This window comes from Lytechinus pictus, chromosome 9 (assembly GCF_037042905.1).
Source record: "Lytechinus pictus isolate F3 Inbred chromosome 9, Lp3.0, whole genome shotgun sequence".
Taxonomy (NCBI): domain Eukaryota; kingdom Metazoa; phylum Echinodermata; class Echinoidea; order Temnopleuroida; family Toxopneustidae; genus Lytechinus; species Lytechinus pictus.
The window spans coordinates 22159952-22187943 of record NC_087253.1 but is presented as its reverse complement, the minus strand read 5'-3'; the positions used below and the strand labels follow the sequence as shown (position 1 = coordinate 22187943).

The 27992-nt window shown below is 35.9% G+C and overlaps 1 protein-coding gene across 1 annotated transcript; it reads right to left on the bottom strand.

Moving 5' to 3' along the window:
• LOC129267534 (uncharacterized) lies at positions 1-27992 on the bottom strand. Its single transcript, XM_064104405.1, has 30 exons — positions 27911-27992; positions 27157-27354; positions 25017-25133; positions 23670-23875; positions 23221-23305; positions 22198-22404; positions 21414-21527; positions 20437-20685; positions 18140-18331; positions 17532-17716; positions 16670-16856; positions 15886-16011; positions 14687-14779; positions 13209-13337; positions 12159-12284; positions 11699-11811; positions 11266-11485; positions 10651-10776; positions 9830-9949; positions 9328-9447; positions 8740-8853; positions 8020-8133; positions 7180-7335; positions 6080-6213; positions 5521-5752; positions 3765-3881; positions 2404-2548; positions 1643-1838; positions 911-979; positions 1-377 (listed from the first exon to the last, which is right to left on the bottom strand). The coding sequence occupies exons 2-30, from the start codon at positions 27221-27223 to the stop codon at positions 336-338; spliced, it is 4101 nt and encodes a 1366-aa protein (XP_063960475.1). The 5' UTR covers positions 27224-27354; positions 27911-27992; the 3' UTR covers positions 1-335.

Here is a 27992-nt window from a genome sequence, read left to right as displayed (position 1 = left end):
TAATATTGTTTTAATTTAATAATAATAATAATATAAAAGCTTGATTGAGTTTAGATATATTTAGCTCACATAGCATATTTATTAAACAATAATTAGAACAGATCAGAGTGAAGATAAATTGACATTTGTTTTGTTCAATTCTAGATTATAAGATTAGAGTCTATTCCGGGGCGCATTATTTACTACCGCAGCTTTAGGTCTGGTTGCCGTTTCCAGTACTCAGTGTATTCAATGGATCAGTCCTGTACACATTCACATCACGTGTAGGTTGGGTGCAAATCAAAATGATAAATGTTGCTTGGACTGTTTGCAGATACATCTAAGCCTTAGTCATGTTAGTAGTAGCTGTAGTGTAACGGGTTTCGTTCGACGGCGCTCTGTAAACAATAAAATCGTACAAAATAATGATTAGAGATTGCATACTCAGATTCAATTTCAATCATTTCTCTTTATAATTACTAAATAACAACGCATACCTCTGCAGAATCAACATGTTCAAAACAAGATGAATATAATTCATGAGCGATGAACTTGAAATACCAGAAGTATATGGAAAAAAGAAGTGGTCGGATAGAAGCAATTCTTATTAAGCAGATATAACCTTTGTAGCATCGAAAAAAATGTTGATGATATAATAGATCATCTGTATTAACTTTGATCTGTTGATCCTGTAGTCTTATCTATTAAAATGAGGACAGATTTTTTTTTCAAAATTGAATCTTTACAACATTCATGCAACAAATATGTTTATACAGAGCAAAATACTTTTCCACATATTGCCTCCAATTACTATATTTTTTCAGATAACTATAAAATTGCTAAATACATGATATATCGATGTATATGTATTACTCACGAGTTTGAATCTTAAAATCATGTGGTGAGCATAGATGGGTGAGGGGGTACTTACCTCACCACTGGCGCTGCTATGCCCATCAACTAGATATGGTAGAGCAAAGTTATCCAAACCTCCTGGTCTCTGTTTATAAGGAAGGGAGGGGGGCATACACAATTATAAGATAAAAGGGAATTGCCGTAGAAAAAAAAAAAGAAGAAAACCGCAGACAAAATTATTGGGAAGGTATATAAAATGTTTAATCACATAGATTTCATATATCTTCAACTATTAAGCAAATTCGAAGTCCGTAACTATTTTTCGGGGGGAGGGGCGGTGGTCTAAAGTGTTTTTATTGATCAACCACGTAATTATATACAAATAACTGCAGACTTGTGCAAAAAATAGTGTCTGACAAATTATGCATAAAAAGTCTCACAAATATACTAACAATTAAGATTACAGGAAGTATCATAATTTAGTTGATTCCTAATGCATTGTGGTTACTTTCACCTATGGAATTATAAGATCAGACACTTGAGAAAGCAACATACTTAAAAAACCTGCTATGCAAAAAAGAAATATTTTATTCAATTTTCATCTCTGTTCTGATATTAAGACTTAGTACATCACTATTAAATAAAGATAGATAAACCACAGAGAGAGTGAAGGAAAGAGGAGAGAGGGAAAAAGGGAAAGAGAGATGATGAGAGAGATAATTAAAACAAAGGGAGAGAGAGAGATGGAAAGGGAGGGGTGAAAAGGGGGGAGTACGACAGAATGAAGAAACGAAATCACTATTCTTACCCAATTATAGTCTATTTCACTTGCAGGGTTATCCATTCCTTGATATTGTCTTATCCGATTAACAGCTCTACCGATATCATACTGTCGACGATCAAGAGAAGCTTCAATCGAGTAATCGTCCAATGAACGATCCGACCGTCGGTCATCGAATATTCGCCGATGCTCTGAGATGTGGTAGTTGCTTTGCTTCTGCATCCTGTCAAATTATACATATATATATATATATATATATATATATATATAGGTTTACACTTTTATTATTCATAACACAAATATACACATCGTCACGGGAATTAGGAAGAATTCCTCGCAGAATACCTTTGACAGTTTCTAACATTTTACGTCTGGACTGTTTCAAAAGTAAGTGTTACATAAAAAGTGAACAAGCATTCTAATGCCCAAGCAATATTATGTGTATTTTTTGTTTTATAAGATAGTGACATGAATGATCCTTGTTATTTTTATATTCTATCCTCATTTCAAAACCATGATCGGTCAATAGAACTAGTCATTAGTATCAGTCATTAGACAATTTTCATGTTGGCTATTAAAAATAAACGACTCGTCATATGATAGCATTCACCAACCAATTTGATTAGGATGCATTTCACCAATTCATAATATAGCTGCATTTTTTAACATCAGCCAATTGATCTGTACTGTCAAATGGATTCACAGAAGAAGAAGAAGACGAAGAAGGAAGAGGAGAAGAAGGAGAGAAATCACAAGCTGCCTCAAATAATTATAGAAATAAAACTTACCCAATCACCATCCTATTTGCCTGATTACGACGGACTGTCTGGACCATTATTAAACACGCGAAGATAATGAAGATCAGAGCTCCCGACAAAGCACCAAGTATGATTCCAACAATAGCACCAGGTGATAGACCAGACCTACCAGAGACTATTGGGATAAATGAATACGAACGGATTATGTTAGATGATATTGATATTTTCTATTTAATGATTTAATTATGTGTTTTAATAATTTACCTATGAAACTTCAACGTTATGATTATCATATTGATATTCTTTTTAATGCCAGGGGTATGACACAGAGAACACCCATAATGAGGTACTTGAGCGCTCACAGCAACGAGGGCCCATGCTGGAATCATGGTGGTGGTGATTTTTTACCCGATTGCTAAGAAAGCATGAATGCTTGTAAGCAAGCAACCAGAGGACCGACGGCTTAAGGTCCTCTCCGAAGGACCTGGTACTGAGGATTAATGCCTCACCAAAGGGCACTAGCGCACCAAGTGGGAATCGAATCCGGGTCACCGGAATCATGGGAATACGAATCCCCCGCTCTACCGCGCCTCCCGATGATACAAAGCTTGTAAAATAGAACAGGTAATCTTGTTAAATGGGTAAATATCTATGCTCCCCTATTTATTTTCATTACACCTGATATACTCGCGATTTCAAAAGAATTCTTTAAAGTATAAGTGAGTAAGCAACATATACTGAGTGATACTGATGGACAATGCAGAATTTTTAATTTCATATTCTTTGATAAGAATTCGAAATTTGACGATTATCAAGGGTGAAAAATAGTCGGTGTATTGATAATAGGTCAAATTGTTCATCTGTTCATGAGGGCTAGTTTGCCGATTAATGACTATTACTGCATTCAATGTAATAACAAGAGATCAATAGACCAGTTCGTAGTTACTTCATGGACAATTTTGGTCAAATGACCTTTCATTTTTTTCATTAGGTTGGCAGATTTCAAAGCAAGATATTACGTATGCATGCCTTACGTAGCGGGATGAAGAAATTGAATAGACCAGGTGACTAGAATAGCACATCAATAAACACTCTATGAAGGTATTTGTTGCATTTTTACTTTGAATGCATATCAGAGGATATTGTACAATGTACTTGGCAAACTGTGAAATTTTAACGGTCATTCGTGGATGCATTGTTTTTTTTGTGGATGTGAATGAAAAACACAATTCAAAAGAATATATGAATAATCAAGACATCGAAGTTGGTGCTTATCTCATTAAATTTTAAACCACCATGTCACTTTAGTAAAAATGACCTCCCTTTGATCATGCGCAGAATCTTCTGATCATGCGTAGAGTGGTACTACGAACTGGCTTATTCATGCTTACATGTTGAACAGTCTTTCCCTGTGTAATCTTCAGGGCATGCGCAACTGTACGTGCTGAATTCATCCGTACAGTTCCCTCCATTTTGACAGGGGTTGGTGTTCTCACAATCATCGGTATCTAGTAAAACATGGCAAAGAATAATACCAGTAATAATATACGGACCGATATCAAAGCTATCGGTATCTATTAAAACATGGCAAAGCGTATTACCGGCGATGATATAAAGACCGATCTTACAGCTATCGGTATTTAGTAAAACATGGTATAAAAAATATTAGTGATAATATAAGCGATGTAACAGTTATCGGTATCTATTAAAACATGGCGAAGAGTATTACAATCGATAATATATGAACCAATCCCAAAGCTATCGGTGTTCAGCAAAACGGGGCTAAGAATAATACAGCTATTATAAAACCGATTTTACTGCTATTGGTACCTAGTAAAACATGTCGAAGAGATTAAAGGTTGCCCGAATGTTCAAGCACTTTGGAAAGATATTGGACATAAATTAAGATTAAAATTAGAGAATCTTTCCATGGAAGACACTTTGTTTAATAGGGATTGATGGAAGTTCAAAGAGGAAAAAAGATTTGAATACAGTAACATTAATATTTAAAAAAGAGATATTCTGCAAGGCAGGAAGCTGCTTTGCCACCTGTTGGAACCATAATGACGAATTGTAAGAAATATAGGGAAGAATTATATAAAATTTCACACCTTGGCAATACATCTCCAGAAATGGGAACAGGTTGATATGGAGTAACGGATGGATTCATTTTTATCATTACTTTTTCCCCCAAAAGTATGTAAATGTATTAAACAATGTTTTATGATATCAATCTCATGTTATTATGTAATCTTGAGCAAGTGTGAGAAATAAAACCTTTAATAATTATTTGCAATATTTATTTCGTATTTTATTGCTTGGTGATACATTTATGATTTGTTTGATTATGAATAATTATATTGAAATAATAAAAATGTTAAAAAAATAATACCAGCGATAGTAAAACACCGATCTAAAAGCTATTGGTATCACGTAAAACATGTCAAAGAGATTAATACCAGTTATAGTATACACACCGATCTAAAAGCTAACGGTATCTAGTAAATCATGTCAAAGAGAATAATACCAGTTATAGCATACACACCGATCTAAAAGCTATTGATATCTACAATAGTAAAACATATCAAAGATATTAATATCGGGTATAGTATACACACCGATCTAAACGCTATTGGTATCACGTAAAACACGTCAAAGAGATTAATACCAGTTATAGTATACACACCGATCTAAAAGCTAACGGTATCTAGTAAATCATGTCAAAGAGAATAATACCAGTTATAGCATACACACCGATCTAAAAGCTATTGGTATCTACAATAGTAAAACATATCAAATAGATTAATATCGGGTATAGTATACACACTGATCTAAAAGCTATCGGTATCTAGTAAAACATACATAGAATATACCCATGTAACATTTTTTTTGTCTGTGTGTTTGTTTTTGTTGTATTTAGTGTCTGATATATTCAGATATTAGGAAGATGCGGGTTAGGTTTGGGCGGGAGGATACATAATTGAAAGCCCTAGAAGTAACTTATTGGAGGCATTATATAATCCCCTAAAAGGGTTATTTCCTTATGAACAGTCTTTAAGCAAATTCTTATCACTTTCTTTTATTTTTAGTCAAATAATGACTTATCTAATAGAAAAGTAAGATTTTTTTCTTTAAATGTGCACTTACTGTCTACGGCTAACTCTTCGACGTAAAGTGAATCGCCGAGATAGGGTAATGTCTCATTTGCAGGTGATAGGTCAGTGGCTGATTCAGCAAGACTATCAGCGGAATTCTGAGATGGTGCTGCAAGACCGATTCGAAGATCACCGATCACACTACCATTTCGGAAAGAGACTACCTCACATGTGATACTGATTAGCTGAGCTGAATTCAAGCTTACATTCAAATACGTTGAAACCTGATAATGATAAGGTTCATTTGGGATAGAAACGCAAGTAGCTGATTAGAAGAATGAAACAGAATCTAGCAATTGTTACAACAAAACATACAGTCTTCTAAATGAAATTAAAAAGCTGTCCCGATGCTTACGCCTTTCAATAGTGTCTATATTCCAAGAAGCATATAGGCCTATACCAAGTATTGCAAAAGTACTCAAATCAAATCAATAAATAAATAAAGTGGAATCTAATCTTATCTTATTTATTCCGACTTAACCTAATCTCATCACATAAAGCGAATAAAAGCAATAAAACAAACATCAAATGTAAAACGTGGATATCCTCACCGCGCCGCAAAAGACATCTTCCAAATCCATAAAAGCGTCCGTAGACTGATTATTGAGTTCCTCTGTGAATACAAGCACTTCACCATTTCGTCTGTTGGCTGTGATTTCAATCCTTATGATGCTTACGAACGTTTCTAATAAAATATGAGATAACAATTGTAATTCGTCTTCCTTTGTGACAAACGGGTACTGCTCATGGGTAAATAACGTTTTGTTTCAGAGAAGTTCAGAGAGAAGATAATCAGGATTCTACAATCATGTGTTCATGAAATACCAGATACCACGGATCCCTGAACAATTCAAGTGAAAATTCGATATAGGTTTGATGAACACGACCAATACTTTTAGTAATTTTCTTTTCGTAATTTCAAACATGGTTAGTATTATTATCTTTAAAGTTCATGTAACCTTTTTTTCCTTAACATAGAGACACTATATTTCCACTTTAGTAGTTTTAATCTCATGTAAAGAATATCTTGCAATCAATGTGTATCTTTATTGTGACAAGTATCCTGTAAATCGGCTGAGGTGAATTGTAATAAATTAATTGCCATGGCAACATGAAAAGAACAAAAATGTTATAAACTGTAAGAGAGTAGAACTCCTGCCACCACGGTGGAATGAGTTCCTGTGCACTGGTTACTTAGATAAATAAATGAATTTAAATTCAGGACATTTATTGAGGTAATTCATAGGTAGAATATTAAACACAAAATTAGTTTGCTTTATCTCTAATTCATATTTCATTTCACTTCCAGGTCCTGATTCATAAAGACGTGTTATGACAAATGAAAAAATTACTATCAGCCAATCAGATTGTATGATTTCAGTAGCTTTTAACTATCATCGTAAATTTGTTACAATAATAATAATAGCAACAATAATAATGATTATAATAATAATAAAGTATTGATATTACGTGGCATTCATAAAGGGGCACTCTACATTACCCGGACTTTAACTCCAAACTAATTTTATTGAATAATCGATCGTTGACGTTTACATATGAGTAGACATTGTTACTTTTTTACGGGCATGAACATAAAAAACAAAAATGTATTGAAATTAGATTTCTTAACTGATTTTACTTCTGAACATACCAGGTGAAGCGATCGTTGATGGAAGAGTGGTAGAATCAGGAGTATCAGTAGTTAAATCTGTAGGACTAGTATTTTCCGGAGTAGTTGTACTGGGTTGCATGGTAGTTGTAGCTAGTAAGTCCTCTGTTGTGGTGGTGGCAGTGGGCGTAGTTATTTCTTTAAAAAATATTAGAAATTGCAAGATGAATTAGATGTAATTTTGTTACAATAAATATCGTGTAATAATAATAATAGAAGAAGAAGAAGGGGAGGATGAAGAAAAGGAAGAAGAAGAAAGAACATTAATAATAATAATAATAATAGAAGAAGAAGAAGGGGAGGATGAAGAAAAGGAAGAAGAAGAAAGAACATTAATAATAATAATGATAATAACACATGGCCCTAGTAAGCGGGGGTGCTGAAGCACCCACAAGATATATGCTGCATGTATCATTCTCCATAGGCAGCACCCCCTGGAAATTTGGAAGATGTGACAAAATGGAGAAATGTGACCAAAATGACCTTCATTTTGCAGTACAACCTTTTCATCAAATTAACTTCATTTAGGAGTGACAACCCCCCCCTTTTTTTGCTTTGCTTGTAAAATTTACATCAGCACTCCCGGAAAAAAAATCATTCCCATGGCCTGCAATAATAATTGTAATAAAATATAATATTATGTAACAGCCTATTCAATGGAGCATTTTATATTACCCGGACTTTAACTCCAAAATAATTTCATTGAATTATTAATCATTGACGTTTATATCCGAGTAGACATTTTTACTTTTTATGGGCAGAAACATAAATACAAAATGTGTTGAAATTAGATTTCTTAATTGATTTTCCTTCTGAACATACCAGTTGAAGTGATCGTTGTTGGATGAGTTGTAGAATCAGAAGTGGTTAAATCAGTAGGCCTAGTATATTCTGTTATAGTTGTGCTGGGTTGTATGGTTGTAGGTTGTGGGCTCTCTGTGGTGGTGGCGGTGGTTATAAAAAAAATAGAAATCGCGTGATGTCATTTTGTTACAACAAAATAACAACAAAAACAACAACGAAGACGAAAATAATATTAATAATATTGGATTATAACATTCATAATTATGCAGTAGCATATTCAATGGTACACTACATACCCAGATTTAACTCTCAAATAATCTGATGAACTTATTCATCATTGACGTTAATATCTTAAGTTTTCTAAGTATTCTAAGCTATTTTCCAATACAAAAGTGCAATCATTTTGATGCAAAAATATCAATAACTACAATGCACTGGTCTTCATTAAACTTGGCCCCTCTCACATAATATATATCAGAGTTATCTCTAACATATAATCATAATATACTTACATCAAAGCAATGAATTTCATGTTGATCTAGTTTTCTTTTTGAAACACATTGAGGTGCTTGATCGTACTCCTGATTTGAAATCAAGAAAGTATATCTGGCTTGGAAGAAAGGTAGTCTTACTAATTACCACATCCTTATTTTAATTCATATGACGAAGGTGAGATCCCCGAAACCCTCGTCCCTCAAACTGATCTCAAGATATACTACTTATTTTCGGTCAAATTACCAATTGAGCAATTAGTTCCAGTATAACCGAGTGCGCAGGTACAGATATACATGTTCATCCCATGTGTACAGGTCGCTCCATTTTGACAAGGATCAGATTCGCACTCATCGATATCTACATGCGTAAAAATTGGAACATGAGATCGTTAGAGTTGAACAGGAAGGGACATGAGTGAGCAATGCACAATAAGGTCTGGCAGGAAAGGAAATGAGATAAAGAAGAAGAAGAAAAAGGAGGAGAAGAAGAAAAGAAGACGAAAAAAGGAGAAGAAGAAGGAGAAGAGGGAGACTAGGGAGAATAAGAAAAAACAGAAATAGGAAAAAGAAAGAAGATGAAGAAAAACAAAGTAAATAACAAACACAAACGAGAACAAGAAGACGAAGAAATAAGACTTGAAGAGGATGATAAAAGTAGCATGTAAATCGTACAGTACATTTACAACCAGTAGCTAGTAGGAGTAGTTGTAGTAGAAGTGGTACTAATAATAATGTAAGCAGTGGAAGACATAGAAGTAGTAGTAGTAGAAGTAGTAGTAGTAGTAGTAAAAGTAGAAATACATTTAGTATTTCTTACAATAAAAATCATTACCTATACAAGAATCGTTTCCAGTTCCAGTGAAACCGTCATCACAAGTGCAATAGTAGCTTCCATATGTATTTGTACAGTTCCCGTTACCACATACGTCTATTGCAATACATTCATTAGTATCTAAGAAAAGAAAGAAAACAATAACATTTTTTTCTTTACAAAATAAGATGGATTTCAATCATTCAATTGTAATGAAAGTGTTTAGTATTCTAAACGTGGAACAATGATAAACCAATTCAAAAGGCGAAATTGTTTTCACAAAAGAGTTTTTAAACTTGGAAATTCACTCTAGTATAAATGGTTTAAGGAGAAGATAAATCAAATTGCTCATATCTCAGGAACCTTGCTTTGTTGTTATTTTCATGAAACAGACTGGACTTCCAATTGTAGTATTTAAACCAGTTTTGGGAACTTTGATCGCTTAAGTTGGAATTTAAACTGTTATTCCAATATCATTAAAAATCCGATCGCAACGGATCTTGTGACGTGAATGACAACATACCACTGCATGTAAAACCATCATCACCAAGCTCAAATCCAGGAATGCAAGAACACGAGTAATCCCCCGGTGAGTTGATACAAGTCTGGTTGCATTCATGATTCCCGAGACACTCATTGATGTCTAAAACAAAAACAAAAGGAAATTATTGTACCATTAATTGAAAAGTGAGGACAAGCCTTGAGTAGTAGTAGGAGCAGAAGTGAAAGTATTTCTAGTACAGCTATACTATACATCCTATCATGAATACTGGTTGATAGGGTTGATATGGTTGGAAGCATTATGGTCAGACCGATACCATTACGGGGGAGGGAGCAGGGGGTCGCCATTATGGTATTTCAAGGAGTGAAAAGAGGAAAATGAACAGGAGAAAATAGAAAGGGTAAAAGTATCTAAAAAAGCAAAACAAAACAAGGAAGAGTGTAAAAAGGAGAGTTTTGGGGACGGTAGCTAGGCTAAAGCCAGGATGATAACGACATAGTGCCGTGGGCACATCTCAAAATTGATACAAGCTATGTATATATTACATCATCATTAATTTAAATGAAAATTTGACTGACAATACTTTTAGCCATTTCTAGGAAAAGACTCGGCTGCAATGATGTATGATGGTGGATTTTTTTATTATCAACGCATTGTACAATAAATAGGCAAACCTTACATGCTGAGAGTGAAATTAATTTATGGCTAAGTATTTTGATAGTACTCCCCCGTTATGCACAATGTGATTAAATTTTTTTCAATATTTATGTTTTCGCTTTTATTCTAGGGGGTATTCGTGGTTTGTATAATAAAGATTCATATCTGGAAACTCTTTTACCCACCTACGCAAGAAGCATCCCCGTTTCCGAGTTGGAACCCCACAAAACAGGTACAAAAATAGCTACCGTCTGTATTTGTACAGTTACCGTTACTACACACATCCGTAGACAGCTCACATTCGTTGATATCTGTAAAAGAAGGAGAAGGCAAAGTTGGTAAATGATGAAGATAATGATGATGATGATAATGGTTGTGGTGATGACGTTGATGATAATGGTGGTGGTGATTATGATAACAAAGATGGTGGTGATGATGATGATGATGACAAAGGAGAGGTGAAGAGTAGGAAAAGTATGACTATGACGATTAGTAGACAGAAGAATAAGACGAAGAAGAAACAAAGAAACAAAAATAAAAATATGGAAGGAAACACCCAGGAATAAGAAAGTAGGAGAAGGGGGAAAGAATATGAAAAAAAAACCGGGAAGACAAAGAAAAAAAACATGTAAGGCACAAAACATTATAGTGATAAGATAAATCAAGTAACAACAAAATTACACACTGAGGCAAAATACAAAACAATGTAATCAATACAATTTATTGAAAGATTTTGAAGCTAAGATTAATATCAAAGTAGGGCTAAGAGTTCTATGTAACAATATTATTGAAAGACCTACCCTCGGGCGTAACTTCATGGTCTGGTTCAATAAGCCGTGAGCTTGGAAGGAGTTCCATGAAAATATTCTCCAGATTAGATTCAGTCAGTGACGAGTCGGGTTTCAGGTCAACCCGGAAGGAAATCAGAAGAGAACTTCCTGCCAAGCTGTAGTTCTGCACAGATACAGCCTGCAATGTGTCGTTCCTCAATTCCGATGACGTGTTGAGGTAACGCAAGACCTTAAAAGTAACAAAGAAATAATAATTTGATTAAAACAAACATATATTATTATGATCTTCGAGACTTGCAGAAGCTTTGATGAATGTATTTCACACACCAGAAATGGCCAAAACAAATTGCCCACAATAATTCTTCCAAACTGCCACGTAAGCACATGAACTTTAGCCAGATTTAAATCTTTGTGAAATGACGCATTTCCAAAAAAAACTTACATCTTGTGCCAAGTTCTGCTGATTTTCTTGGGAGTCAATTGTCTCTGCGAAGATAACAACGCTTAGCCCGTTGATAAATGAAAAACGAACGTTGAGCGACAGTGTCAATGCACCTATTTCATACGATCAATAAAAATATTACAAATTCAATTATTATTAATATTATTACTATTATTATTATCATTATTATTGTTTTTTGGCTTTCAAATACGTAGAGAATACAAAATTACAAACAAGTCAATAAGAAGAAGAATGACAGTGTTGCATGATAAAGAAAATATGACCTGAATGAGAGTTGGAGAGGCTGCCTGGGAATGGAAATAATGTAGAAAGTACTTATATCCTGGGGTTTTTTTACCTCTAAATGTTCATTGTTATTATTATTATCATTATTAATATATAAATTTAATTTTTCATTATTAGTACTATTACTATTATTATTAGGAACATATTTTCCTACCTAGACAAACTCCATTGATTTCTGTTGTATTATCCTTGCATACGCATGAGAAGTTACCCAGTATGTTCACACAGTTGAATTCAGTCTTGTTGCAATTATCCAAGTCACGTCCACATTCGTCAATATCTATTCCAATGTAAGAGAGCATTATACAAACAGCTCTATAGAAAACTTAAAAACATAAAATTGATTAAAATACAATGAAACACAATTTTAGAATGAATATGCCATCTAGCGATTGCAAGGGTAGTGTCTGATGGGACAGGAGGAGCTGAGACAGTCTAAAACTTACGTCAAATTAAACAATAAGCAGTATATCATAAATAACATAGGTATTATATATTAACATGGCCAATAAGATAGGCCTGTTTTGTAGTATTCTTTCTTCTGTCTCCCCATTTTATCTCGTTTTTTTTTTCTCTACTTAAAAAATCTCATAGAGGGGGGGGGGGCGTTTGCCTCCTGGCTAACTCTCAATAATACAGTCCCCGCCAGAGGAGGGGGGGGGGGGGGGCGTTTGCCTCTTGGCTAACTCTCAATAATACAGTCCCCGCCAGAGGGGGGGGGGGGCGTTTGCCTTCTGGCTAACTATCAATAATACAGTCCCAGCCAGAGGAGGGGGGGGGGGGGCGTTTGCCTCCTGGCTAACTCTCAACAATAAAGTCCCCGTCAGATGAGGGGGGGGGGGGGGGCGTTTGCCTCCTGGCTAACTCTCAATAACACAGTCCCCGCCATGCTCCCTCGAGACCAATGCTACTTGTGTATTCTACTATACATTGCATTACTATTGTGAATTAGTGAACACGTATGAATAAATTAATTCATTAATCAATGATAAATTAATTAAAACTTTTTTTTTTCAACATAGAAGTAAATAAATAAGAAAAATGTATATATGAATGAACAAATAAATAAAAATGAATAGATTAATAAAAACAACTTAAAAAAAAAATAAATATAACAATGAATAAGTAAATAAATGAATAGATGATAAATAAATAAATGAATAAATGAAAAATAAACAAATAAATAAATGACAAATATTAGTACCTTGACACTCTTTTGGGGACATGTTTTCGTATCCTGAATGGCAAGTACAATTATAATCTCCCAGTATGTTGTTGCAAGTAGATATTTCAGGCGGGCACTGGTCGACACCAGCTAGACATTCATTAAAATCTAAGAATAAAATAAATGGATTAAAGTGGGATTTAACTCTTCAAAGATCTTTTTTTTTCGGTTTAGCTTGTTCAATATATGCATGATATTGTGTAATATGAACCGCAGGACTAAGCGTAAATTTAAGGGGCACCCCACAACAATGTTGATTTGAATTAACACAGAAAAATCAGTTCACACAAGCATAACGCTGAAAATTTCACCCAAATCGGAATTAAAAAAGAAAGTGGTGATACTCTAAATTTCGCGAATTTTTTTTTTACAAAAGAGTTATATGCAAATGAGAGAATCGGTGATGTCTCTCACTCACTATTTTTGTTTTTTGTTGTTATGGTTAAAATTATGTAATATCTCAATTTTGGGTGGATTCGACAATAGTGACCAACGTGACAGAACCATAAAATGATGAAACAATGCTAGTTTCACATGTTCAGTGAGAAATAAATCTTCGTTTCACATGTCAACGAGGAGAACATGAAATATTTCATATAATGAAATACAAGATAAATAATAAGTGGATGATGTCATCAGTTTCCCCATTTGCATACCGACCAGGATGTGCAAATATCTGTTTTGTGAAATTAAGCAAAACTTTAAAATGTCATTTCTTATTATACATCCCATTTTAATGAATTTTTTCAGTGTTAGTCTTTGTTGGATTTTTCTCTTTTTATTCAAATTTACATTTTGGATGGACATGTCCTTTAATTCAGATCATAGACTACTTTTGTTCTCATACTCCCTGTACCGTACTTAGCCCGTCAGCGTTATCAAGCTAGAAGAGGTGCCGTAGCCGAGTGGTCTAAGGCGCCGACTAGACATTTGAAAGTCCGGGGTTTGAACCCCGGCCACGGCACCTATGCCCGCGAGCGAGGCATTTAATCGGCAGTGATTTTTTATCCTGCTTCAAGTAATGGAAATGCTATATACATTCTCTGAAACTAGGTGTGGATATTTTTTTTTAAGATCGCGATCTAATAATTATGTAGCCTGTTTATTATTATTATGAGTTCCAATTTATCTTCCATTAATTTACAGTCAAATCGAATTATTTTTCTCTAAATTTGGAACAAGGTTCAACAAATTATAAATCATTAATTTATAACTGGATTGCGCTTTGATATCAGAATAATTTTTAATTAATACAAACTGTTAAAACTTAAAAGTATCTTTCCTCTAGAAGCCTTTTTACAAGCCTACATCATCACCAATGATTTCAAAGTCACAACAATAACACTGACTGTAAATCGACCGATGGTGTACCATTAAAATAATGAAATAACAATGATAATTAGATCGGACTGGATAAGATGTAGTTGTTGTAACTGCCACATGATCTAATGTCTTACCTATACAGGATCCATTTATGAGTTCAAAGCCTGGATCGCAAGTACAGTTTTCAGATCTCGTGGAATTCATTAGTTCCTCAGTACATAATATCTCTGAAAAAATAACGTAAAAGAAGGTACATGTAGGTAGAACAATACTGTGAAGAGAATTGAACTGTCAAGTTGTAGATGTTATTGTCAACTATTAGCGTAATTGTAACCATTATATTTATTTACACATCATTAACGTTTATTCAGTTCTCATGATAAGTAATAATAAATATCATCATCATTACTATCCCTATAGTAATTACCGTTAACATTATAATCATCCGATTTGCAACCATTTTAATTATAACGTATACTTTCGATCTTTAAGAATTGTAACTCATTTTACTACTACTACTACTACTACTACTACTACTACTACTACTACTACCACTACTTCTACTACTACTACTCTCACGCCTACTACTACTACTATTCCTACTACTTATATTACTACTACTACTTCTACTACTACTACTACTACTACTACTACTCTTACTACTCCTACTACTACTACTACTACCATTACTACTACCGCTGCTACTGCTACTACTACTACTACGACTAAGACTATTTCTACTTCTACTACTACTACTACGACGACGACAGCGACGACAACTATGACCACTTTTACTACCCAACTACTACTACTACTACTACCACGCCTACTACCACTACTACCACTATTCTACTATCTATTACAACGACGACGAAGACAAGTTTTTTTTGGTGATTTCCGCCTGCTTACAATTTTCATTTTTTGTGACTTTTCATTGTTTTCTTTGATCAGTCCGTATCTCCCACATTTTCAATGCTTTGTTAATAAATTTTAATGGCATACAGTTAACAAATAACAACAAAAACAACCCCAAAACCCGCAAATTGATATTTTCTTTCCACATTGCCATACACTACACCCACACTCTCAAATATGTGTTTACACACACACACCCACACACATCCACCCACCAATCAACTTACCCACACACACCCACAGAATTCCCCTCTTTGTCATACACACATGCAAACACACACACACCCACCCACTGACGCTCCCATACGTACCAAAAATACACCCTAGCACTCCCACCCGCTTCCACACACTCATACATTTACCCTACCCTGCCCTATTCACACCTTTGCAACGCTTACAAACTCACAAATTAACTTACCAATACATGAATGTTGATCAAGGCCAAGCCTATAGCCTGGTTCACAAGAACATGTGTAGGAACCCAATTCATTTTCACAAATCTGACCACAGTTATTTGTGTCATTATCAGCACATTCATTGAAATCTAAACAAATCAAGGAAAAAATGGGATTAACAATTTTTAATGGATATAGGTTTAAAAAACAAAGGAAAAGAACGCGAAATATATCAAATTATACGCATAATGATGGCTAGACCCCAAGCTTCTGTCTCTGTAAAACTGGTTGATACGACAAACTACGTTGGCTACTGATATAATACCGAAGGATAGAAAAATGTCAGAAATTGATAAATAAATTTACAGAAAACGATTATTCCTGTCTAGATGATAGCCTACTCCATTGTACCATATCGTAATCTCTCAGGCTCCGATGGCCCTGATGTAAAGAATAACCTGCAAGAGTATCAAACGAAAAGTATCAAATCACCCCTATATTCCTTATCAGAAAAAAACCCCCAAATATCCTGCAGTTGTGTATTTAAGAGGCTGGACAGGGAATGTGCCCAGGACGCCCCCCAAAAAAGTAAAAGAGAAGAGGAAGGAGAAGAAAAATAATTCAGTACGAGGATTTCCAACTTTGTCAAATATGAAGATGAACGCATAAACAATAGTCCTTGGATTCTTTAAAGGGCAACAGTTGTGTAAAACTCGGCCACTTCACTTCATCGCACGTTTTACATCGGAATTGCTTTTTAAAGGCTTTAGCTGCTGTAAACTCTAGGGTTTACAACATTTAACTCACCGAAACAGTTACTCCCGTCGCCCGTCAGCTTGGGAGGGCATGGCCCGCATCTGTATTCTTCATCCGAAGATGGAGGCTCATCGTAGCAGATAACCCCCTCATAACAAGGTCCGCTGCCCTCACATGCATCGTAGTCTACGTCACAGTGGTCACCTGACCAACCATCAGTGCAGTTGCACGTGACCACCTGCAGTGGCATTACATTCATGTAAAAACAAAATGGCTTCTATGTATATGTGAATGCTTTGAGCGAACTTAGTTAAAGATAAAGTACCGAAAATCCAACTCAGTATGTTTTAGGTATGGTTAATGATTGTTCAAGAATAGTGTACCTGCAGGTAAAATTACAAATTTGATTGAGGGTGGTAACATGGCGATATGGTAAACTTGTTTGGGACAAAAATATAGGTTGTCAAAACTTTGGACAAAAAGACAAGCCAGTTGAAACATGACAATTTGGCTTATTATAGATTAGAAGACAAGATGATGGGTTTTTGGTGGCTTGTTGACTTGTTTAAGGCAAGAGAAGACAAGCTGAAACTTAGAAAGACAATTTGTTTGGGAAAAGACAAAAAGTAGACAAGTCGAAACTTGGAAAAGCAATTTGTTTGAGACAAAAAGAAAAGAAAAGTCGAGTTCTCGTTTTCCTCTAGAATCGACTTAGTCTTGTCTCTTTTCCCAAGTGACTTGCCCAGTTCTCATAGCTCGTCATCCTCTCTTCTTGTTATACATAAGTCTGCATTCCGAGTTTCAAGAACTCGCCTTCTTATCCTATATCTCAACCATGTCAACGCATGGATGACAAAACCTTCCGTACAAATTTATCCAACAATAATCGTTCTCATATGTTGGTTATACTTACAGCAAAGCCATTAGCACTGAGGTCCTGTCCCTCGGCCTGGCTCTCAAAGTCGCACACGCCATCGTTCTCGCATTGACAGATGAGAACCTTGTACGACAAAGCGGTCTCCGCGCCTCGGTTGTCCATGGTGATGATCTCAATGGAGGAGACGTTCAGGTCAGTGGGTATCCAGGTGAATATGCCATCTATGGAAGGGGTGGGGAAGAAAGTGAGATATAAGGGGGAATATGGGATGAGAGAAAGTGTTAAGAAAATAAGAAATAGTCGAAAGACGGCCAAAGTCAGAGAGAGACGAAAAGACAGAGAGAGACAGAGAAGAGTGAGATATAACGACAAGAGGTAGATAACAGACACAAAAGGAAGACAAAGAAGGGATGGCGGAGGGAGAAATGGTTGAAAAATAACGATAAGAAGGGGATAAAATATAAAGAGAGACAGAAACGTAGAGAGAAAGAGAGCATGCGCAATCATTCAAACTTCACTTCACATATGTAACTATGATATACATTTTGATCTGTCTTTAAAACTCTAAACCATTATTTAGGCGATTGAAGGAGGGTAAGTAACAATAAAACATGCACTCGCACCCACACCCTTTAAAATCTCACCTGAGCTGATATTTGCGCCATCTGGAGTTGTATCGTTGAAAGTGAAATATACTTCATCATCATCGTTAGGGTCCTGTGCAGTAATCTGTAAGGTAATATTCACGCCCACTTGCACATAGAGAATATCTTCCTCTTGAAGTCCATCTGTTTCTGTCAGCTCTGTCACGCTTGTTATGTTTGGAGGGAAATTATCTATAAAGTTATAAAACAGAAGAAAATGTATTTTTTTTAATACATGCTTGTATTTTAAAATCAGAAATGTTACTCAAATTTGCATTCAACCTTGGAGACATATCCTATCGCTCCTGTGATTATCAGGGCTTAAGATTTCAATGTCGTCGTTGCTAATTGCTAAATACTGGTATAAACTTACAAAGTGGACTTATGAATGCAAAGTACTTTTGTATAAACTATCTCATTACGGTATTAGGGGGAAGGCCTTGGAGTGGTTCAAGAGCTACCTTACAGATAGGACTCAGTTTGTATCAATAAACAATCACAATTCATCCAACCTTCCAATTACATGCGGGGTACCACAGGGTAGCTTACTCGGCCCTCTTCTTTTTATCACTTACATTAATGACATCCACAAAACTTCAAATTTACTTTCATTCATACTCTTTGCTGATGATTCCAACATTTTCTTTTCTCATGATAACATAAACCAACTTATTAGGATTGTTAACTCTGAACTCATGCATGTGACTGAATGGATCAAGGCAAATAAACTCTCACTTAACTTACAAAAGACCAATTACATGCTATTTAGTAATAGAATAAATAGTTTGCCCGACAATCTCATTTTTGATAACACTGTCCTTGAAAATGTTTCTGAAACAAAATTCTTGGGTGTACTTATTGATAATAAATTATCATGGAAACCACACATCGACAATATATGCAAAACAATTTCAAGAAATATTGGAATTATCAACAAGCTCAAATTTTTTCTTCCATCTCGTACACTACTTACACTATATCACACCTAAATATTACCATACATTAATTACGGTATTTTGGCATGGGGTTGTGCAATCCAAACACAATTACATAGGATACTTTTGTTACAGAAAAAAAGCACTTAGGATAATATTTCATACACATTTCAGATGTCACACAGATAAATTATTTTTTGAAAATAAAATCCTTCAAGTTAATGATATATATTTGTTCCAACTCGGCCAATTTATGTACAAACTAAATAAAGATGATCTCCCCGCAATTTTTTCAATTATGTTCTGCAAAAACTCCTCTGTACACGATTATCCTACAAGACAACGAAACTCCTATCACCTACCTCCAACCCGAACTTTACTTGCAAAAAATTCTTTTGTCTTTTCTGGTCCCGTATATTGGAATTCCTTGCCCAACGCCTTTAAGGAATCCCCAAGCATCACAGTTTTTAAACATAACCTTAAAAAGATGCTTATTAGCCAATACTTTACACAAACAAGTCAATCTACCATATAACCAAAACTATATACAACAAAAACTTTTTTTTTAAACCTCCCAGGATACAACTTGCCTGCCGACCTTTTCCCGCACCTGCCATGCTCCTCTTTGCACCTCCAATTGTACCTGCACCCCCCCCCTCTCTCCCTACATTTGCTTCTCAGTTCCTCCCTCATTATCACAATTATTGTAACCATACTGTTATTATTTTTTTATTATTATTATTACTATTATCACTTATTCTAATTTGTGTTACTCTTCCGTTGTTACCTTTGATATTTTGTATAGCCTCCTTTTCCCTCCTTTTAAACTGTCTCCCGTCTCTCCTTTATATTATAATTTTGTAATATACGTACTGAAACTAAGTTACGGGGGCTTGCCTCTCATACAAGCTTTGCTTTTCTTGGCAAGCCCCTCCGTTCTGTTTTATATAGTCATTATAGTCAAAGTTACTTTAGTTCGCATTAGTTCTCATTGTTTATACCTTACTCCGATTGATGTTGTACTTCAAATTTGACTATGTATTGTTTGATTTTGTTGTGCTTTGTGAACGGAAAATGAATAAATCTAAATCTAAATCTAAATCTAAAGTAAAATTACGACTGGTAGCCCATTTTCAGCTGCCACTATAATGCTGCTGGTGGTCTTACATAGTGTCAGTTCAAATACAATACAATTCTGTAATTCCAATGGGCTTTGTACAGGTTTCATCCGATCCCAGCTAGCCATGGGTTAATAAGCACAGTACAATAGGTACAACAAATTACAAAACAAAATAAGAGTAAAACTAGAACATATGATAATATTCATAATTTGGGATTAACTATAGAGATGACAAATCTCACCAAGGTTTAGGAGATTGTCGTCAAGTTGGTTCCCGGTGTCCATCGTCTGCATTCCCAATTCGGGGTTGACAGCGAGGAAGTCGAAGAGGCATGCTTCGTTATCCCCGCAAGTCTCCCTGGCCTCTCTGGTCCTGTCTGGGTCGAGGGCGAGTAGGGCGTCTAAGAACATTGGTGTGTAGTTACTCGGGTTGTAGAAACCCCAGTCCCTATCACCGTATTCAAACAGCGACTCGTCCTCCGTTATCCTCCCTTTATGAGTAGAGAAAGGACTCTGTTCAGTTAGGTAAGGAGGTTTAATGGTTGTTTCGATTTGTGAAAGGTGACCATTGTCATCATTATCATCATCATCATTATAATCGTCTTCTTCGTCAAAATCATCGTCATCGCTAATACCATTATCATGATCATCATCACTCTCATAATAATTATTATGATCGTCAGGGCATCGTCATCACTAATACCTTTATCATAATCATCATCGTCATCGTCTTTACCATCATTATCATCGTCTTGCCATAGCCGTTACCATCATCAGCATCATAATCGTCTACCTTTTCATATTATCGTCATCATCATCATCATTATACAAGAATAAGAATGCATGATATAGGATTTGTATAGCGCACGTATCCACCATGTCAGGTGCTCAACGCGCTCCTATATTATCATGGGTAAGCTAATCTATCAATTCCGGTGCTCACATTTTTTAAAGGATTACTTCCTGCCTGTATCCATTTTCCCTCACCCGGGATGAGTGCAGCACAATGTGGGTAAAATTCTTGCTGAAGGAAAACACGACATGCTTTGAAATCGAACCCACGTTCCTCAGATTGAATGATGAAAGTATTAACCACTAGACCACGACGCCCCCTAATGATCATCGTCATCATCAGCGTCATCATAATCATCACTATCATCAACATCATCAACTGATTGATAATTAACTGTACGTGTGCCAATAAAACCTAATAACTTACATGATTGTCCAAATTGGAATATTTCTTCTTCTGTTAAATTTCTCCCGGGTTGATCGGTAAGTAACGTTCCATTCCGTAAAAGAAAATCATCCGATTTATTTCCATTGACATTACCTGATAAAAATGCACATAAAAGAGGGTAGAATGCGAAAATATCATCATTTGCAAACGACCGAAGCCGAGTCGACGTTGGTCATGGCGGTCCGACGACCCATCTAATGCAACGGTCTTTTTATACTGATTTCGTCCTCCTACTGGCTCTAATTAACATCCTAATTCAACGTTCCTTCTTTGGAAACCTATGAATGGAGAGATTATGGCAGAGACTTAAGAAACTATTGTATCCGTTACACGAAGAACTCACCTCCGAAAGAGAAACGCCCGCAAGAGCCTGTGATCAAGTGACGAGCATCATTCATTAATCGCATGAAGAGTAAGTTACAAAAGAGAGACGATCATGTTGTGCGGACCCCGAAAACCCTTATTAAAGTGACGAGGAAAACCCGTAAAACCCGCAAGGCACTTTAAATGCACAAAACGTTATCAGAAAGAGAAAGCTGTCAGTAAAACTATTGAGAATTCTCAAAAACAATGCTGTGTGGCTACCTTTGACGGAGCAAAAAGTCGTTACCGCACTCTTTCGTAAAAAAATAAGACTGTGTCGATCCCCTCGTATTGCAAAGCCATTCGATCGTATCCCCGAGTCGAATCTTTTGACCTCCCATCTATCAAATAAAAAAATGTAAAGGGTATCTAATCCCATGTATCCAAAAAGATGCCTTACCAAGCAGACCCCTCCCCGTTGCGTTCTCAGAATACTCAGGCGGGACCATGACGCTTATATCCAAGATCCCATTCTTAAAGGTCACTGTGAAGGACGTACTCGAATAGCCTTCTGGTTGAAAGAGGGCTGTGGCCTTGATCTCATCCTCGGATTCGGTCTCATTATCCGAGGATAAGATGAAAGTCGGATCCTGTGAGTCATATCCATCTAGGTATGAACATAGAGAGATTAAGAGAGTACAATTTGGCATTTGTTGTCGGGAACATATAACCTAATTTGTATTCTTTGTTTTCAATGTAATTTGTTGGTATAGTATCAAAGTTATATTCATTATGTTATTGCTTTGATCAGCTGTCGTACTGCCTACAATTCTTTACACCAGCCAACTCGATCACCTCAGCACTTTAAATATACCTCTACCAGTACCAAGGCCATCAAAATCATCATCATTGTCATCATCACCAGCCTCATCCTAAAAATCATTGCCATCATCGTTATCATCACCACCATCATCATTATCATCCCCACCACCACTACCATAATCATGATCATCATGATCATCATTACCATCATTGTCATCATCCTCACCATCCACCTTATCATCACTGTTATATCATTAGTATTATTTCAGTCCGTCAATCAGATATATTCAAACAGTTATCGTTTATGATGTACAATATTAATTCATGTTTGATTTTAACGTTTAGGAAATCTGACATATTAATGGAGAAACCATTAATTGCATGGTGAGACATCATCCTCACTTTAAGGATCGTCATTATTATTCACCAGCATCATTACCACTACCACCACCACCACCAACATTATGATTATCATCACATTTATCAAACTACAATAAATACTTTATGAAGTCTGTCATAATGGAGGAAACATTAACTAGATCGTCGTTTTCATCTTCATATTTACCATCATCATCATCATATTCATCACCATCATCATCATTATCATCATCATCGTCATCATCATCATCATCACCATCGATCTTAAATTTTCTATGCTTACCGTTTAGGATATCTGTCATATTAATGGAAGAACCATTAACAAGAATACTAATTTCTGTCCTGTTGTCGTTCAGCTGGAATTCAACCTGATCAATATTAATGAAAACAGTGCGATTACAAATCCACGTTGTACAGTTCTCAAGATGCAGTGAAAAAAGAAGAAAGAATGCAAAGTTACATGCATCAACCAACTTTACGATATATCGGCAAGCTTAGTGGAGCATGGAATTGGGGCTATTTGCATGCTTTAATAAGCAATCGATTTTGGATAACCATAAACTAATGAAAATTTCTTTTGAAAATTCATGTTATTATTAACAATTCTCACATTTATTTATGCACCACTTAAAAGGTCATACCAAATTGGCGACATCCAATTCATCCTTAAACTTCTCACATTTGTTCTTGTATTGAATAAACTGTATGAAATGAATTCCGCACTCATCCTACCTTTGTGATATTTTGTGTAGCAGCGAACCCTATGAAGACCGTTCCGTGTTCAACAGGTTCACTGTTGTTAAAAGCCTTGCCAGTTCTTGATTGTAAAACGAATGGATCACCGTGATTGTAAGACAACGTAATGTATTCACCAAGGCCGTTGAAGGTGTATTTCCTACCATCCAGAGTATTGATATGCGGATCACCCCAAAACCATCCTGAAATTTTAACAAAAATTTAGAAAGAAATGTACAAAAATACTCCTTTCAAGAATCCCCTTCATTAACAAAGCTACCAGTCGACAAACGTACCCAATCCCATTAAGGCTTGAGGCCACTTGGATGTCTGTTACTTGGGTTCGTCATTCTTGATCGACTATATCAAATCAATGTCACCAAATTATTAACGTTGTCTGCTTCTATATGAGGATATGGAACTTTCGCTGATTCAAGAACAGAGTATATGTATTGAAAATGCCAGTCAAATGGGAGGTATTTGTCGATAAATGGTGAACCAGTACAGCAGTTTCGTCACAAAATTCGGAGCTGACAAAAATTGCTGATATGCAGTTTGTCCAGAGTCCAGGACGTAACTGCTGATTTGATTCACCGCTGTTTTTGACAAAGACTACTTGGTTGTGCTTTGTCGTAAAGGGCATTTTACAATATATTTTCTATGTTCTTGAATTCGTTTGGCGTCTTGAACCGGGATTTGGAGACTGCGACGGCAGAACGCTACCCCTACAGAGCCCAGTTACGCCACAATATTATGATAGTTGTTGCTTTCATTATTTAGTTGGAGTGGAGAAAGTGATTAAATGGGGGTGGGGCTATTTCCTTAATAATTTTTGTCGGACATGGACATGAAAATGCTCCATGCAGCGGCAAGACAAAAACCAAGATTATCTATAAAACCCTGAGAGAGGTCGTTCCGATGTATGAAGTTTTATGTAAAGGCGGATTGCAACGAGGACAAGAACAATATGTAATACTAACAATAATAAACTGATAATAGAAATAATAATAATGACAATAATATTAATAACAATACAATAAAGATAATGAATTTAACCACGAATACTATGATCTAATATCAATTTCCCATTTTTATAAACCTATAGCACTTAATACATCGGAACGACGTCTCTAAGCGCTTTACAAATCATTCTTCCAGTCATCTGACCCTGGCATGCCCAAACACAAAATATGCACTTTCTTCACTCCCTGGGGAGCATTTCAACGAGAGTTTAAAAGACTCATTTGCTCGGCGTACTACATCTACTACTATGCTGTCGCATCTGATAATATGATAATTCAGTATCACTGTTAATCATGATTTTAGATCGGTGGTATTTCTTACCCAACCATGGTCGTCTGTAACCAAAGCAGTGAGCCCGTGGACGACGTCGCTCGTAAAGCCTACAGAAATTTCCACCAGCAAGTCCACAGCAGTAGAACCGTGGTAAGACATCTCTCTCTATACAATTTAAAATAAATACTGATTAACTGATACAGTATGAATAGATAAAAAATGAAGTGTGGAATTTAGTGACAATGATATAAAATTGGTTTTATCTTTACATAAACCAAATAAATATTTCTAAAATCCCTTAAAGGAATTGTCTGGGCTGAAAATATTTACATCTAAATAAATAGAGTAAAATTCACAAAGCAAAATGCAGAAAATTTCATCAAAATCGGATAACAAATAAAGAAGTCATTGAATTTCAAAGTTGATCAATATTTTATGAAAATAGTTATATGCCAATCGTCATGAATATTCATTAGGTGGGTTGATGATGTCACATCCCCACTTTCCTTGTTCTTATGTTATTACATGAAATAATTTTTTCCCTCTTTTTTAGACATTTATAAACGACGTGTCTCCATTATCATGAAATAAGTTGCGGCAATAAATAACTAATGAATTTAATCAGTTGGCAATCCAATTGTTTTTAGTTCTTGGTAGAAAAACTTTGAATAAACCTAATTTCATAAAATGAAATATAAAAGAACAAATGGGGATATGACATCATCAGCCCATCAAATGAATATTCATAAAGACATGCCGAGAACTATTTCACCGGAATAATGCAAATCTTTAAAATTCAATAAATTCGTTATTTGTTATCTGATTTGATAAAATTTCTCAGCATAATGCTCTGTGAATTTTTCTCTTGTTATTAAAATACAAATATCTCCAGCTTGATTGTTGTTATTCGATGCACATAAATTACCCAATTTTCATATTGTTGGCCGTCTACATTCTAAATATTATTGAAACCAGTTACATGTAGATGGACCTATGAATTGATAACGTGGGGGCGATATGGTGTAGTGGCTCTGACTTAGTGTCCCTTAATGAGTGTCGTGGGTTCAAATCCTACGGAAGGTGTCAATTCCCATCACGAAGCTATTAAATAATCCTGTGCTGCACTAAACATAGGTGAGGGAAATTGGAACAGGGCCCTGGGATTTTTTTACTGGGGGTTCTGATTTAAATTTCAAAAGAAAAAAAGATAAAGGGTGGGGGGGGGGGGGGGTCACTACAAAATGGAGGTCAAATTGGTCCTAAATAATTCGATAAGCACATGAAGTTTTCACTACAAAATGGACGTCGCATTTGGTCCCGAGAAATTTGAAAAACAAAATGGGTTTCACTAATACATGAGGGCTATACATTTTGCATGTTTACACATCTCTCAGAATACCTGCGGGTGCTGCCTATGGAGAATAATACACGCAGCACCCCCAAGGCAAAAAACTTGAAGTGCTTCGGCACCCCCGCTTCCCAGAGCCATTAATCGGAACATGGTAGGAATCCTGAAACAATCTGCTAAGCCCAGGGTAATTATGCTACATTTATTGTACAGCATTGAGACTCTTCTGAAAAAGAGGTACTAAACTAAAGGATTAAAGTGACGATTAAAGAGTTTCTTTAAGAATAATGGTACCGCACACATATAATGTTTTCGCTCCGTGACGTACGGAGTATTAAGAACACAGTACATGCATTGAAAATACCCGTCAAATGACAAAGAATCAGCTGGGAGGTCATTGTCGAAAATTTGTGAAGCTGAACAGCATTTTTGTGTTACGTTTAGGAGCTGATGAAAAATTGCAAATATATCGCTTGTCCAGAGTCAAGGACTAAACTGCTGTTTTGATTCACTAACTTCTTAAATGTTCTTTGTCATGAAAAACATTTTATAATACATCTTCTCTGTTCTTAAATCTTCGTACGTCGCTGAGCCAAAACTCCTTATTCAACGGCGCACATCTATTATGCGGCTTAGTTCAAGCTGTCAAAAGCGCGTCGCGTCTTCAAGGAATTATCCGGCAAGGCAACCATTTGCCTCCTAAGTAAAGACAATACGGGTCTATCTCTCACTGAAAGAAATTACGCCAAGGACTAGAAATCAAACTCACGGCACTGTCAAAGGCGAGTGTCAGCTATACCAGACCACAACGCATGGCATATGCTGTACATGCAAACTCACCTATCCATGCATAATAGTAACTAAGGGAGTAATAGAAGAATGAAAAGAATCTAGCATTCGGTGGCATGACTGCTTGGTAGTGGCTGGACCGCCAAAGACTTCTATAGCCCCTGATCAAAGCAGAGAACTCATAGGTACATCTGTATCCACCTCCCAATCTGGGCCATCGAGGCTGGTAACAGGTGGACCCTCTACTGTCTGTTAATATGGCATAATTATGACAAAATACTAATGAATCATAGCGATATTAATATCTGATTAAAACTGTGGTATTGCACTTCGTCATCCAGGCTAACACAAGGAAAAGCCGACTTTTCTATGGGACAATATAGCACCTGGGAGAGAATCAAATGGGAGCATTGTACAAATCTAAAGTGAGGGGGCATGAGGCCAATATTAATAAAACCGTGAGCTTGATGGCATTTGATTAAACTAAACCATGTTCTAATGTAGTTTAGCATCCGGTCCATTTGTATGTTAACAGGGTTGCGATTGTGAATTTGCATATGATAAAGGTCGAGTTCAAGGGATAAGATTAGAATAAGGGATGTCGTTGGAAGCAGCTAAACTGCGCTTGTGCTGCGTCTACTAACGACATGATCGTCTAGGATGTTCTGGTAGAATTGTATACGATATCTCTCAAGTCTGAGGAATATGATATCTTACAAGAAGGAATATAAAAAGACCCACTTATAATAAAGGAATGTCTTCATTACAAGAAACAGATGCACGGAAAGAAAAATACACTGCTCACCGGAATAATAACTAGGAAGTCCCGCATAGCCATAACCGTAGCCATAGCCGTAGCCATAACCGTAGCCGTAGCCATAACCGTA

Coding starts and splice junctions, on each gene's coding strand:
- LOC129267534 (XM_064104405.1), bottom strand. CDS start 27,223: ATGCCACCGAATGCTAGATTCTTTTCATTCTTCTATTACTCCCTTAGT. Junction 21,528..22,197: donor AACGGGGAGGGGTCTGCTTG/GTAAGGCATCTT, acceptor CATTTTTATCAG/GTAATGTCAATGGAAATAAA. Junction 11,486..11,698: donor AGCAGAACTTGGCACAAGAT/GTAAGTTTTTTT, acceptor GTTACTTTTAAG/GTCTTGCGTTACCTCAACAC.